The sequence below is a fragment of the Electrona antarctica genome (genome assembly GCF_951216825.1).
Source record: "Electrona antarctica genome assembly, chromosome: 4".
NCBI lineage: Eukaryota > Metazoa > Chordata > Actinopteri > Myctophiformes > Myctophidae > Electrona > Electrona antarctica.
Genome location: NC_136809.1, coordinates 284,721 through 301,478, shown reverse-complemented (window position 1 = coordinate 301,478; position 16,758 = coordinate 284,721). Strand labels below are relative to the sequence as shown.

The 16,758-nt window shown below is 43.4% G+C and overlaps 1 protein-coding gene across 1 annotated transcript in view; it reads right to left on the bottom strand.

Moving 5' to 3' along the window:
- The window catches only part of LOC306922141 (voltage-gated delayed rectifier potassium channel KCNH1-like), a gene marked incomplete at both ends in the record, with an annotated part of 46,575 nt that extends 30,063 nt beyond the window's left edge, over nt 1-16,512 (bottom strand). The window contains 14 exons of the mRNA XM_079499536.1: nt 2,776-2,856; nt 4,868-5,039; nt 5,626-5,706; nt 6,083-6,201; nt 7,161-7,407; nt 11,038-11,217; nt 11,333-11,446; nt 11,923-12,033; nt 13,273-13,440; nt 14,270-14,388; nt 14,956-15,084; nt 15,172-15,278; nt 15,753-15,876; nt 16,440-16,512. Of these exons, the coding sequence (XP_079355662.1) occupies nt 2,776-2,856; nt 4,868-5,039; nt 5,626-5,706; nt 6,083-6,201; nt 7,161-7,407; nt 11,038-11,217; nt 11,333-11,446; nt 11,923-12,033; nt 13,273-13,440; nt 14,270-14,388; nt 14,956-15,084; nt 15,172-15,278; nt 15,753-15,876; nt 16,440-16,512 (1,825 nt within the window). The remainder of the gene's footprint in view (nt 1-2,775; nt 2,857-4,867; nt 5,040-5,625; nt 5,707-6,082; nt 6,202-7,160; nt 7,408-11,037; nt 11,218-11,332; nt 11,447-11,922; nt 12,034-13,272; nt 13,441-14,269; nt 14,389-14,955; nt 15,085-15,171; nt 15,279-15,752; nt 15,877-16,439) is intronic.
- Between the last annotated feature and the right edge of the window lie 246 nt (nt 16,513-16,758).

Genomic DNA, 16,758 nt, shown 5'->3' with positions numbered 1-16,758 from the left:
ATCACACCCAAACACACCCTAACACATCACACCCAAACACACCCTAACACATCACACCCAAACACACCCTAACACATCACACCCTAACACATCACACCCAAACACACCCTAACACATCACACCCTAACACATCACACCCTAACACACCCTAACACATCACACCCAAAAACACCCTAACACATCACACCCTAACACACCCTAACACATCACACCCTAACACACCCTAACACACCCTAACACACCCTAACACACCCTAACACATCACACCCTAACACACCCTAACACACCCTAACACACCCTAACACATCACACCCAAACACACCCTAACACACCCTAACACACCCTAACACATCACACCCTAACACACCCTAACACACCCTAACACACCCTAACACATCACACCCTAACACACCCTAACACATCACACCCTAACACACCCTAACACACCCTAACACACCCTAACACATCACACCCAAACACACCCTAACACACCCTAACACACCCTAACACACCCTAACACATCACACCCTAACACACCCTAACACACCCTAACACACCCTAACACATCACACCCAAACACACCCTAACACATTACACCCAAACACATCTCCTTTACCTGAAGACAAAACATACTAGACACATCACACCCTAACCCAGAACACATCTCCTTTACCTGAAGACAACTAGACACATCACACCCTAACCCAGAACACATCTCCTTTACCTGAAGACAACTAGACACATCACACCCTAACCCAGAACACATCTCCTTTACCTGAAGACAACTAGACACATCACACCCTAACCTAACCTGAAACACGTCCCCGGACATGGCACCTTTACCTGGTAACAAAACACCCAAAGACATACTAGACACAAGAGGACGTCCCACATTAACCGTTTCCGTACATAGGACGTCGCCACACGTCCTAGGGAATGGAACCGGGAGTTGCCTACGACGTCTGAGGACGTCCTAGCGCATCCTCAATGATAAGAATATTCTGAATTTTTCCCTTTTTTTTATTTGTCAGTACGCCTCTCGGCTACCGTATGCTCCGCTCTGTCCCCATGTTAGCTTATCATTGAGTTAGCCGTTAGCGCGGCGGAAAGAATGACTCGTTTCTCCTAATCCAGGGTGCTCTCCGTGGTGTTGAACGGATCGATATGCTGGCGCTTCTGTAACAGGATTGTTATTGTATTTGAAGTCCGTCAAAATTATTTTGTATATTTGGTTAATATATGCAGGGCTCTCTGTAATTTTCCCTCTGGTGTAACTGCGCCCTCTGGTGGCGGGTGGTGTCTATATAAGTGACAGGAAGCTAGCAGCGTGTCCTCTCATGCTGCTGTATTTCCTGTCATGGTAGGTTACAAACAGCTCCGTGATTTTTCATGTATTAAGCAAAAAAACGCTAATTTCACTTAAATCAAAGTACATGTTGAGTGATATGAATGTTGTGGACATGTTTTACAATCAGTCAGTAAGTTGAAATTGTACTGTTTTGTCTTGTCCTGATGTGTTGTTTAGGGGACCTGTGTCTGAGCCTCATACAGTCACACCACCAACCACATGTGTGTTGTTGTTGTTGTTGTTCAACAGGTATGTTGTGAAGGGAAATATGTTCTTTGCTTTCATGATGTTGAATATTTGTAAGAGCCTCTGCATTAAGTTGGTATTTTATTTGTAAATTAATTCATTGTTAAATATACAAAAAATAACAGGTTTGTGGCTACATTTGTCATAATTCATGTTGGGAAAAAATAAACTTGTTAAAACTATACGATCACACTGTGAATAAGTCCTCTCATGCTGCTGTATTTCCTGTCATGGGGAGCTGTGTCTGAGCCTCATACAGTCACACCACCAACCACATGTGTGTTGTTGTTGTTGTTCAACAGAGTTGGCAATAAATGCTGTGAACCTGAGAGAAGTTGTGGTGTCATCAATCTGCTGGAAGTGAGCCAGAATAGAGGGGTTACACTTCATTTCTGCTCCTCACCCGTCTCTCCCGCAAAATATGAACGCTTTTTGGATCATATATCGTATAAACTAAAACCATCGCAATATAAGCTAGCTATGAACTTTTTTTAGTAGATTGTTTCCGGGTCACGGCTTTCCGAGTAAAAGCGGCCATGTTGTTCCGGCCCCCCAGAGCTCCTATTTTGAAGGACTTCCGGCACTGATTGTGTTAACATGATGTTGGATCTACTCAAGAAAGACGCAGGAGCGCAAAGCACCGACGAGCTGGTCGGATGTATGGAGAACCTGGATGACTGGAAGAACTGGTCAGATGTATGGAGAACCATCTGGGATGACTGGAAGAACTGGTCAGATCTATGGAGAACCATCTGGGATGACTGGAAGAACTGGTCAGATCTATGGAGAACAATCTGGGATGACTGGAAGAACTGGTCAGATGTATGGAGAACCAGGATGACTGGAAGAACTGGCCAGATGTATGGAGAACCATCTGGGATGACTGGAAGAACTGGTCAGATGTATGGAGAACCATCTGGGATGACTGGAAGAACTGGTCAGATGTATGGAGAACCATCTGGGATGACTGGAAGAACTGGTCAGATGTATGGAGAACCAGGATGACTGGAAGAACTGGCCAGATGTATGGAGAACCAGGATGACTGGAAGAACTGGCCAGATGTATGGAGAACCTGGATGACTGGAAGCCACCATGGTCATGTGACTGAACTGTTTAAATGGACTACAGTTTAAATGGACTACAGATCCATGATCATGTGACAGGTCAGAGGTCATCTCACCTAAGATGGCAACCACCTCGTCGTCCTGGATGACCTCTAAGGACCCCGACACCACGAAGCACAGGCTGTCCACGCTCTCGCCTGATTAAAAACACACATACGTATACAGGTAAGTACAATACAGTACAACACAACACAACACAAATCCCTACCAGACAGGTAAACACACAGACATACAGGTAAGTACAATACGACATAATACAACCATGTGCGATACGATACGATACGATACGATACGATACGATACGATACAACATGATACATACAGGCAACACATCCCTATGCCAGTGGTTCTCCACCACTTATCAGAATATATAATATATTATAATAATATTATCAGATTATATAAGATACACCACCAAGTTAACCTGACTCCGCCAGATGGGGCAGCAGAGAGTACACTGGGTTCCCCCCTCCCAGTGTAGAGTCAGAGGCTGCGTTCGAATTGCTAGGGTTGTTCCCTACTCCCTACTCCCCATACGGGGACCCAGACTCAGTGGACTCAAATAGTGATTAATTCGGACAATACTCCCTGTATGGGGAGCACCGACTCTGACGTCAATATCGGTAGAGGGCGCTATAGGTCCGCGGGTTCATGTACTTTTTATTTGCATTGTAATCCCCATAGGGTTTTTTCAGATCGCCTCATAAAGAACTGTATGAAAAATAAACAAATCATCCCGGCCGTTTCACTCAATTGGATATGAAGAATCAACTGACTACAAAAAACCAGTCAAAACGCTGTTGCTGAAATGATGATAAAAAGGTTATTATTTTAAAATAACATAGGCCTATGATTATTATCAATAAATTAATATTATATCCATTATCCAGCAATATGAAAACAGTGCACCACCTTGACAATATGAAAATATCAGCAGCATGATTATGAACCCCCGCTAATCCTGGGGGGGGGGGGGGGGGGGGGGGGGATACGGTAAAAATAGCCGATCTATAAGCAACGCGACGTCCGTGTTGTGAGCTTGTAGATCGGGTACTTTTGGTAAAGAATTACCAAAAGTAGCCAATCTACAAGCTCTGCTCACAATACGGACGTTAACAGAAACAGCAGTCCAATAAATTACTGCCTACATAATGAAGTTGTAATGTATTTAGCGCAATTAAATGAAATCATGTTAGATAACATATATTTTTTAATGGCAGGAATTAATTAATATGAATAAAACATATGTTCGGAGACACAATTAATGTGTCTCACATGCATGTACAAAATATATATTGGACTTTAGCACATAGCTTTACAACCTCACCAACCTTAATCCAAAAACTATTAAAATATAAGGCCTTCTACAGCAAGCAACTGTTTTATTATAAATAAATAAAACAAATCAATTGCAAATAAATGCACAGATCATTTGTCTCGAGATCTGTAGCTTTGAGATCCGCCAGGGAAGAAAAGAGAGGGGAAACGAAAGTTTAAAAAGTACATTTGTGTTGATTTCTTTCGCTGGTTCAACTTCTGCCTCTTCTGAGTTGGAGCGCAATAAGCGCATGCATGCAGAAGCAGCGCACGTGCGCGCAAACGCGTGCATGTGCGCTCAAGAGCGAGCTTGCGCAATGCATTATGGGGCAGATTTGCTTCGCTGTGTTTTTGTAGTGACCATCGGATGGTCCCTACAATTCCCGGTGCATTGTGGGATACTTCAGTCCACTACATTAGGGTGCAAAAATGCTCACTACATATTCGGACACTATAACAAAATGGCGGAACCCCAAAGTAGTGCACTATATGGGGCATAGGGAATGAATTCGAACGCAGCCAGAGTGTACTCTAACCCTAACCTCTGCTGCCCCATCTGGCGGAGTCAGGTTACCACCAAGTACCACCTCAGAATAATTTATATATATCTACTCTTCAACTACCACCATTAAAATGCAGTAGCGTCCACCTAACCTATCCCATCCTATTCACACAGGAGGGAAATTTATTCCAATTCATATATAGAAATATAAGAATTATGTATTTTTCCAGTTGTGTCAGCCAAAGAAAACTTACAACAATAAAACCAAAATACAACAAACCGACGCTCTCGTCTGAATGGAAACTGGGCTGTGATTGGTCGGTTCCTACCGGCGTGGTAGATGAGGTCACCAGGCGCGCTGTGATTGTTCGTGAACTGCACGGCCAGCGCTCGCAGACACCCGTCGCTGGCCAATCGGAACGCAGGATGCTCTTTGAACACCTGCTTGTTCATGTGAACGCAGATGTCTGCACGCATGTCCTTAGGACAGATCTGTAAGACCTAATATGGGCATAAAGAACATGTCCTTAGAACAGATCTGTAAGACCTATGGACATAAAGAACATGTCCTTAGGACAGATCTGTAAGACCTAATATGGACATAAAGAACATGTCATTAGGACAGATCTGTAAGACCTAATATGGACATAAAGAACATGTCCTTAGGACAGATCTGTAAGACCTAATATGGACATAAAGAACATGTCCTTAGGACAGATCTGTAAGACCTATGGACATAAATAATATGTCCTTAGGACAGATCTGTAAGACCTAATATGGACATAAAGAACATGTCCTTAGGACAGATCTGTAAGACCTATGGACATAAAGAATATGTCCTTAGGACAGATCTGTAAGACTTATGGACATAAAGAACATGTCCTGATATGGACATAAATAACATGTCCTTAGGACAGATCTGTAAGACCTATGGACATAAAGAACATGTCCTTAGGACAGATCTGTAAGATCTATGGGCATAAAGAACATGTCCTTAGGACAGATCTGTAAGATAAATAATATATGAATTATAGTTTTCATTATTCTATTAGTTTTATAGTTTTATTAAAGTCATTATTATAAATACCTTGTCGGTGTCGATGCCTCTGGTCACAGACCATGTAGAAACAATGTAATCCATCACTCTCTCGCTCAGGCCTTGTGGAACCTGGTAATGGTTTACAGTTCTGGTTAGTGTTATTAATACAGTTAATACAGTAATAAAACTAATATAATAATATATTCATGATAACTAGAGGACCTGGTAGAGTGTGAGGAATTAGTCTCAGAGGGTGTTTAGCATCTCGTGGTAGCGTGCGGTGTTGGGTTAGTATTATTAGTGTTTAGTATAGCGCGTCGCAGTCCCGCCCCCTACCAGGGCCCAGGAAATGATTTCCTGTTCATCTTCCTCATAGACATTTCAAAAAGTATTTATTTAAAGACCTTTTAAGCGTCGTACAAAGCCAACTCGAGTTGTGAGAAATCATGACAACAATTCTTTGGGCCGAACAAATAATTAGAAAGAATAAGAAAACCTGGTAGACCTGGTAGAGTGTGAGGAAGTCTCGGACGGTGTTCAGCATCTCGTGGTAGCGTGCGGTGTTGGCGTACATCTGCTGGAAGATGGTCGTCACGTTACCGAAGATGGTGGCGTACAACAGGGCTGTGAGACAGGTTGAGAGACAGACAGGTTGAGAGACAGACAGGATGAGAGACAGACCGGTTGAGAGACAGACAGGTTGAGAGGGAGACAGGATGAGAGACAGACAGGATGAGAGGGAGACAGGATGAGAGACAGGTTGAGAGACAGACAGGTTGAGAGGGAGACAGGTTGAGAGACAGACAGGTTGAGAGACAGACAGCAGAGACAGGTTGAGAGACAGACAGGTTGAGAGACAGACAGGTTGAGAGACAGACAGCAGAGACAGGTTGAGAGACAGACAGGTTGAGAGGGAGACAGGTTGAGAGACAGACAGGTTGAGAGACAGACAGCAGAGACAGGTTGAAAGACAGACAGGTTGAGAGACAGACAGCAGAGACAGGTTGAGAGACAGACAGGTTGAGAGACAGACAGCAGAGACAGGTTGAGAGACAGACAGGTTGAGAGACAGACAGCAGAGACAGGTTGAGAGACAGACAGGTTGAGAGGGAGACAGGTTGAGAGACAGACAGGTTGAGAGACAGACAGCAGAGACAGGTTGAAAGACAGACAGGTTGAGAGACAGACAGCAGAGACAGGTTGAGAGACAGACAGGTTGAGAGACAGACAGCAGAGACAGGTTGAGAGACAGACAGGACAACGTCTCTCTCGTTAGTCGTTTTTTTTCTCGTTTGTTTTTGGCTTACATCCGATCATCATCATGGCCACGGCGAAGATCTAACCCTAACCATAACCCTAACCCTAACCCTAACCCTAACCCTAACCCTAACCCTAACCCTTACATCCGATCATCATCATGGCCACGGCGAAGATCTAACCCTAACCCTAACCCTAACCCTAACCCTAACCCTAACCCTAACCCTAACCCTTACATCCGATCATCATCATGGCCACGGCGAAGATCTAACCCTAACCCTAACCCTAACCCTAACCCTAACCCTAACCCTAACCCTAACCCTTACATCCGATCATCATCATGGCCACGGCGAAGATCTTCTCTCCGTCGGTGGTCGGGGCGATGTTTCCGAAGCCGATGGACGTCAGGCTGGTCATGGTGAAGTAGAGCGACGTGATGTAAACGCTGTCCTTACTGGGCCCGCCCTCCCACAGGCCACTCCCACTGGTGTTGAAACGGTACGGAGAGCCCACCTCCTCCGCGAGGAGGTAGAGCCAACTGTCCACGCGCACCTGGTTACTGGCATCAATTACCTGTAGATTATAAATATAACACAATATAACTCACCTGGTTACTGGCATCAATTACCTGTAGATTATAAATATAACACCTGGTTACTGGCATCAATACCTGTAGATTATAAATATAATACACCTGGTTACTGGCATCAATACCTGTAGATTATAAATATAATACACCTGGTTACTGGCATCAATACCTGTAGATTATAAATATAATACACCTGGTTACTGGCATCAATTACCTGTAGATTATAAATATAATAATAATAGTAATAGTAATAACAATAATAACTAGAAAGGTCGCAATTTAAAAAAATTGCAAAGTGTGGTTGCCGCAGTGGCTTACATATGCCCCTCCCACTGATATTGCCAGCCAATTACAATGTCACGTCACCCCTGCGATCATGCGTAAGTAATTCGGAGGGGATTTATCCCCCCAAAAATATCTTTTCTGCAAGAAACAGTTAATTTTTTTGCATTTGCGGCGCCCCCTATGGATGAAAATGGAATCGCTTTTGACTTTTGGTTGATTAAACCACCCGCGACATCTGATTCAAATTTGGGATGGATTGGACATTCCGTTCGGGATTTGTGACATTTTTTGTAAAATAGGCCCCTCCCACTAACTTCGGACGACGATTAACACATTGAGCGGCCAGGGTTATTTAATCCATTACATTCATGCACCCAGTCGATTTATAAACACGGACCCTTTTTCCGGATGGACCGGGCGGAAGTTCATGATGTTGTGTAGCAGCTAACAATAGCCACACCACTGTGGAGTCGATCGACAACAACGGGAGACAAGAGACTAGCGACCAGACTAGCGACTGGACCGCGGAGCGCCGTCTAACACAGGATCTTTTTTCAGAAAAAGACGGGATGATTTAGATCGCGAGTTATGAACGTTTTAAGATTTTCGTTTTCATCAGCTAAACAGGGGAGGGAGTTTTTCGATGACGCCTCACTCTTGCGCGTCACCGAGGAGAGCCGAGCAGGCGCGCCTGGGCTATACAGCCAGGCGATCCGTTCTCGTATCAATAAACTTCGTATTTTGGACAATACTTCGTCTTGAGCGTCGGGCGTTACTAATAGAAAGGACAAAGAACTTCGTCCTGGGCGTTCGGAGTGTTAAGGCCGAACGATACGTACAAAAAAAAATCTAAAAATCTGAATTTTTTAAAACGCAGTCCGATAGGTCCAGAGATCACGTGTACCGATTTATGTGAGATTCGGACAAAATCTGTAGATTTAGAAAATAAAAGTGTGTTTTGAAGAAAATTCAAAATGGCTGAAAATCTATCCGGACGCAAATGGGCGTGGCCTATATGGGGAGATGCGTCATGGCCCAAGGAATACAGGGAGAAAATAATTTTACGACCTACGGTTCAAGAGTTATAAGCCAAAACGTAAAATGGCCACCATGAGGCCGACCGATAACATTATAAGTTAATTCATTTTTGTAATTATTATGAACCTACCCTCCAAGTTTTGTAACTGTAGTGCTTTCAGTCTCAGAGGAAAAAATACTTGAACGTGATTTTTCGCATTTTCCCATTCATGTCAATGGGGAAATTTAATGCACGAATACATTAATATCAATTAAACTATACAATATTTCTCTTAGCAATGAGCAAGCACACCATTCCCGATGAAGCCGGTCAATTTGAGATATGGCTCAAGTGCGTACAGTCAAAACTGTGGGAGGAGTCTTACTCCAAAAAAAAAAAAAGTCTTACTCCAGTCAAAATAAAGTAGGCAACCACACTAATAATGGTAATAACAATAACAACTAGAAAAAGTGCCCTTCTGGGCACAGGTCTCCACCAGGAGGATAGGACAGGTCTCCACCAGGAGGATAGGACTGTGTGAGATGTTACAGGTCTCCACCAGGAGGATAGGACTGTGTGAGATGTTACAGGTCTCCACCAGGAGGATAGGACTGTGTATGATGTTACAGGTCTCCACCAGGAGGATAGGACTGTGTGAGATGTTACAGGTCTCCACCAGGAGGATAGGACTGTGTGAGATGTTACAGGTCTCCACCAGGAGGATAGGACTGTGTATGATGTTACAGGTCTCCACCAGGAGGATAGGACTGTGTGAGATGTTACAGGTCTCCACCAGGAGGATAGGACTGTGTGAGATGTTACAGGTCTCCACCAGGAGGATAGGACTGTGTGAGATGTTACAGGTCTCCACCAGGAGGATAGGACTGTGTGAGATGTTACAGGTCTCCACCAGGAGGATAGGACTGTGTGAGATGTTACAGGTCTCCACCAGGAGGATAGGACTGTGTGAGATGTTACAGGTCTCCACCAGGAGGATAGGACTGTGTATGATGTTACAGGTCTCCACCAGGAGGATAGGACTGTGTATGATGTTACAGGTCTCCACCAGGAGGATAGGACTGTGTATGATGTTACAGGTCTCCACCAGGAGGATAGGACTGTGTATGATGTTACAGGTCTCCACCAGGAGGATAGGACTGTGTATGATGTTACAGGTCTCCACCAGGAGGATAGGACTGTGTATGATGTTACAGGTCTCCACCAGGAGGATAGGACTGTGTGAGATGTTTTGCAAAATGTTTAGGAGTAATATAAACATGTTTTTGGTTTGTTTGTTTTTTGCAACAATTTTCTTCATTTTGTTGAGGAAATGCAGAGCCAGATCACTCATAGCATCTCTGAGGATAGAATTCTGGATGAGCAGGACATGTGCAGCATTTTGAACGAAACGGGCCACTCCTGAAAACTTTGGAAGGCAATGTTAGCCAATCAGTGTAGAATCTGAGAAATCCAACAGACTCGTCTTGATCACATGACTACAGAGATCATGTGTACCGATTTGCGTGAGATTTGGATGAAATCAGTGCGACTAACATAAGCAATGTCTTTTGCAGAAATCGGCCTCATGGTGGCACTATAACCGGCAGATGTGGAGGGATGCAGGGACAATGTTTTTCCATGGCCTCTAGGGAGTGTGCATACATAAGTTGTATACAGATCGATGCAGTTATAGCTAAAAACAGGAATTGGCCTGTTATAGCGCCACCATGAGGCTGATTTGGAAAAAAAATTGTGGCATGTCGTCCTCGGCCTAGTGGAAATGTGCGTGTATAATTTCACGGAAATTGCACACTGCGTTTGTGATTTGTGGCATTTTGTTCGAAACGGACCAATCATGTGAGCTTTGGAAGCCAATCTTAGCCAATCAGAATGGAAGATGGGAAATGGTGCAAATCTGTGTTGATCACATGACTATGGAGATAATGTATACCGAATTGTGTGATGTATGGATAAAATGTGTACGAGTAATCTACAGAAATGTGTTTTGCCTAAATCGGTCTCATGGTGGCGCTATAACAGGCCGTTGAGGAATATTTGGGGCAGAGGTTTGTCGTTGGCATCCAGGGAGTGTGTGTGCAAAGTTTGGCATGGATCGGGCCAACGGTGCCGGAGATTAGCTGGTAACAGACGGACGGAAGGAAGGAAGGAAGGACGGACGGACGCACACACACGGACGGAGTGCAAAACATACTCTCTCCCCATGCCTTCGGCCTGGTGGAGACAATAACAATAATACTAATGGTAATAACAATAACAATAATAACAATAACAATAACAATAATAATAATACCTCATAGTCTCCTATGCTGTACCAGATACAGGCCAGCCAATGAGCAGCCAGGCCGAACACACAGACCAATAGCATCAGCACAGCTGCTCCGTACTCGATGTAATGATCCAACTTCCTGGCGACGCGTCCCAACCTGAGCAACCGCACCACCTTTAATGAGCTGAAGAGGGAGCTGATGCCCTGGGGGAGAGGAGAGGAGAGGAATTCATTTAGAGTGCAGTGGAGAGGAGAGGAGAGGAGAGGAGAGGTTCCATAGACTTTAATACATGTAGGGAAAGGAGAGGAGAGGTTATACCTCATCAACGTTGTCAAATGCGTTGATGACATCATAGGGCAGACAGGACAGAAGGTCTATGATGAACCAGGTCTTTACGTAGTTCATCCTGATCAGCTGAGCGTCCGAGATCACCTGGAAATATATATAAATATATACACATATAGTCCTATAAATATATACACATATAGACCTATAAATATATACACATATGTAAACAAGTGTAACAAGTGTAATGCTTAATTGGGTCGTCCACTCACAGTTAACAGTCTTTGTATTGAGTTTGTGCTTGAAATGTACTGTAATTCTGCAAACTGTTAATAAATATTTCAATCAATCAATCAAAAACTTATAAATATATACACATATAGACCTTGCGTTGCGTTGCTGAGGTTGGTTGTGAGTTGTTGTGACAGGGTGGCTGTGAGTTGTTGTGACAGGGTGGCTGTGAGTTGTTGTGACAGGGTGGCTGTATCGGTTCTGGCATGGTGGCAAAGAATGTCTCTATGTAGGCCTATTCTTACTTATTACCTCCTATGTTATATATACTTTTCATTAGACAGACAGACAGACAGACAGACAGACAGACAGACAGAGTTCAGAGGTCAGACCTCCCCCGCCGGGCCCACGAAGGTCGTGTGGAAGTTCATCACGATGTCGACCAGGAAGATCACGTCTACGACCGAGTCGACCACCAGCCAGGTCACGTTGTTCTGTTTGTTCTGTAACGACACCATGGAACCATAATAACCATGTTATTCTACGCTACGCTACGCTACGCTACGACCAGGTCATGTTGTTCTGTTTGTTCTGTAACGACACCATGGAACCATAATAACCATGTTATTCTACGCTATGCTACGCTACGACCAGGTCATGTTGTTCTGTTTGTTCTGTAACGACACCATGAAACCATAATAACCATGTTATTCTACGCTACGCTACGCTACGCTACGACCAGGTCATGTTGTTCTGTTTGTTCTGTAACGACACCATGAAACCATAATAACCATGTTATTCTACGCTACGCTACGCTACGCTACGACCAGGTCATGTTGTTCTGTTTGTTCTGTAACGACACCATGAAACCATAATAACCATGTTAGTCTACGCTATGCTACGCTACGCTACGACCAGGTCATGTTGTTCTGTTTGTTCTGTAACGACACCATGAAACCATTGAAGAATATGTCCTACAAAGAGAGACTGCTTTTCCTCTCCCTATAGCTCATAAACACTTAAATAAGAAAAAAAAGAAAGTCGGAGACAGACAGGCAAATGAATGAGGGTTTCCCGAGTCCAGTTTATTTGCAGAGTTCAGAATACAGCATCAGCCATGGGGGCAGGCCCCATGGATCCTCCATCAGCCTCTCGGCGTCCGGAGACTACTAACTGTTACAAACATTTTCAGTAGACTTTATACAACTCAAAGACAGAGACATCAAAGGGAAAATGCAAAGGTGGTCTCAATGTCTCAATGTCTGTGCCCATATAAGATAATGGTCACCAGGAAGGACAGAGCTAGGAGGCACAGTATGCGTTCTGGCCTGCTATCAGCAAACAACCCCCGACCATTTGTTTGGTCAAGCCCTATTCTGAAATGACTAGCCTCTAGTCTGTGTCCTGACATGTTTGCCCAGCTGAGAGACAATGTAATGTCACACTATACTAAACAGTTATTTAAGCTATATTAGTATGAATTGTGGTTTCCAGATACCACACCATAATAACCATACGCTATGCTACGCTACGCTGCGACCAGGTCACGTTGTTCTGTTTGTTCTGTAACGATACAATAAAACCATGTTATTCTACACTACGCTATGACAGTACTACTATAATACGTGTGGTCTTAAAGAGACAGTACTATTATAATACGTGTGGTCATAAAGAGACAGGACGTACCTTAAAGGAGACATTATAAGGGACGTACCTTAAAGGAGACATTATAAGGGACGTACCTTAAAGGAGACATTATAAGGGACCATGATGGCCGTATAGAACGTCAGTATTAAGATGATCCAGTCCCAGGTCGTCTTAAAGAGACAGTAGTGCAGAATGATGTGGGGCGGAGTCTTCGGTGCTTCCTGTTTATACTGAGGAAGAATGTCTGAACCCAGCTGGAGGACCTGGCCAATGAGAGAGCACAAAACAAGACCATGTGACTGGACCTGGCCAATGAGAGAGCACAAAATAACACCATGTGACTGGACCTGGCCAATGAGAGAGCACAAAAAAAGACCATGTTACTGGACCTGGCCAATGTACCTCTCTATAAACAGTATACCTGTAGGGTCAGGTGTAGCTCTATATATAAACAGTAAACAGTATACCCGTAGGGTCAGGTATATATAAACAGTATACCCGTAGGGTCAGGTATATATAAACAGTATACCCGTAGGGTCAGGTATATATAAACAGTAAACAGTATACCCGTAGGGTCAGGTATATATAAACAGTATACCTGTAGGGTCAGGTATATATAAACAGTAAACAGTATACCCGTAGGGTCAGGTATATATAAACAGTATACCCGTAGGGTCAGGTATATATAAACAGTATACCTGTAGGGTCAGGTATATATAAACAGTATACCCGTAGGGTCAGGTATATATAAACAGTAAACAGTATACCCGTAGGGTCAGGTATATATAAACAGTAAACAGTATACCCGTAGGGTCAGGTATATATAAACAGTAAACAGTATACCTGTAGGGTCAGGTATATATAAACAGTATACCCGTAGGGTCAGGTATATATAAACAGTAAACAGTATACCTGTAGGGTCAGGTATATATAAACAGTATACCCGTAGGGTCAGGTATATATAAACAGTATACCCGTAGGGTCAGGTATATATAAACAGTATACCCGTAGGGTCAGGTATATATAAACAGTATACCCGTAGGGTCAGGTATATATAAACAGTAAACAGTATACCCGTAGGGTCAGGCGTACCTCTGCTAGTCTGGACGTCTTGTGGACGTTCTCTCCTTTCTGGACGGTCGGAGCGAGTTGCTGCAGAACTGCTTTACTGCTGGTCAGAGCTCTGGTCAGTCGGGCAAGTTTACCCCACCCTAAAAATATATATAGACATAGATATAACACAAAAATATATATACAAACGTTAATTTTGCCCCACCCTAAAAAAATACAAAAATAAAACGCACAGAGCGTTGCAGTTCCGCCCCCTCGAGAGACCCGGAAAATAAATCCCTGTTCATTTTCCTCATAGACTTTTCAGAAAGTATTTATTTAAAGACGTTTAAGCTGCGGACAAAGCAAACTCATGTCGTGACAAATCATGACAATAAACACAATGTTTTGGGCCAAACAAAGAATTAGAAAGTAGAAAAAAACGGCAGGTTACAACACTATTTTTGTTGTTTTTTCTTCTTTGTAATTATTTGTTTGGTCCAAAATATTGTGTTTGTCACGACTCGAGTTGGCTTCGTACGACGCTTAAAAGGACTTTAAATAAATACTTTTTGGAAATGTCTATAGGAAAAATGCATTGGGATTCATTTCCTGGGCCTGGCGCCGTCATGAAAGGGGGCGGGACTGCGACGCTCTATAACATTGGCACTCAATTTCCTCTCAGCCAATCACAGAGCTACAGCTGGGGCCATTAGAGCTCCACCCACCTTTTGAAGAGTCATCTTCTATTGGCTGCTTGAAGGCAGTGATGTCACTGAAGGTGCACAGAAACAAGACAACTTTCTCCTGTTCGTTTTTGATCGGAGCGATACTGACGAAAAACCACACAGGCATTCCTGGAGAGAGACAAACATGGATGTTACTGTACTTTATCTAAACGAACTAACCGTCAACTAATAATAATAATAATAATAATAACGTACGGTTCTTCTTGTACATCAGCATCTCATAAGAGTTATTTTCATAATTATCGAACGTCTGTCGAACTTTATGGATGTTGTCTCTGTCCGTCAGCTCGCCGTACATGAAGCTGTGAGGGACAAATCAATGATGATGTCATCATTCATGTTATGAATTAGGTTATCGTCCATAAGGTTATCCTAGTCAAATATGGTATATAGTCTATTTATTGGCCTAAAATATTGTCTATATTCATACATTCATGAATCCACTTGCTGACCAGCTGTCGGCACACACTCACCCCATAAACAAAAATCATTTGGATCATCAGATATCGATGAATGTTGATTGATGGTGTTAATATTATTGGTTGTAATGACAGTGTTCTACCTGCAGGTGTTAATATTATTGGTTGTAATGACAGTGTTATACCTGCAGGTGTTAATATTATTGGTTGTAATGACAGTGTTCTACCAGCAGGTGTTAATATCTAATTGGTTGTAATGACAGTGTTCTACCTGCAGGTGTTAATATTATTGGTTGTAATGACAGTGCTCTACCTGCAGGTGTTAATATCGTATTGGTTGTAATGACAGTGTTCTACCTGCAGGTGCTGCTCTTGTGCATGACCTCGGCACGGTGGAAACCCGACAGCTTGCAGAATCCATCGTTGCTGTAAACGATCGGCCAGTCTACGATCTGAGCGTTGCCGAGCACGAAGTTAGTATCTGTAACACATTGATTGATTGATTGATTGAAATATGTATTAACAGTTTGCAGAATTACAGTACATTTCAAGCACAAACTCAATACAAAGACTGTTAACTGTGAGTGGACGACCCAATTAAGCATTTGTTTACAAGAGGGTCCACCATGTTCAATTCATCAAAACATTTAGAGACGTACAAATAGACACTTCTATATAGTCAAAGAACAGAACAGGAATTCATCATAAAGGAGGTAAAAAGGGAAAATAAACATATACAATGAGGGGGGGGAAAAGGGGGGGGGGGGGTTATTATTATCATTATCATTATTATTGTTATTGTTATTGTTATTATATTAATAATAATAATAATTATTAATATTATTATTGTACAGATTATAAAACCTCCCGGTGGGGGCTCCTTACTGTATAAACACATCATATAGATGTAGTTCGATTCTAACCTCCAGCTGAATCTCACACACACGCACGCACGCACGCACGCACGCACGCACGCACGCACGCACGCACGCACACACACACACACACACACACACACACACACCATTATAATGTTTTACTTACCGTTGGATCTTCGGACGATATTCTCCAGGAAAGTATTCTGTGGAGCAACGAGTCCTCTGCGCCTCCCCGCCATCCTCTACGCTGCACACACACACGCACGCACGCAGGCAGGCAGGCAGGCACGCACGCACGTGCGCGCGCACACACACACACACACACACACACACACACACACACACACACACACACACACACATACACACACACACACACACACAGGCAGTCAGGCACGCGTGCGCACGCACACAGACACGCCACTGCGCGTGCCTCTACATGTTCGTCCTATTTGTCTTTCAAGGTCTGTCTCTCTCTCTCTCTC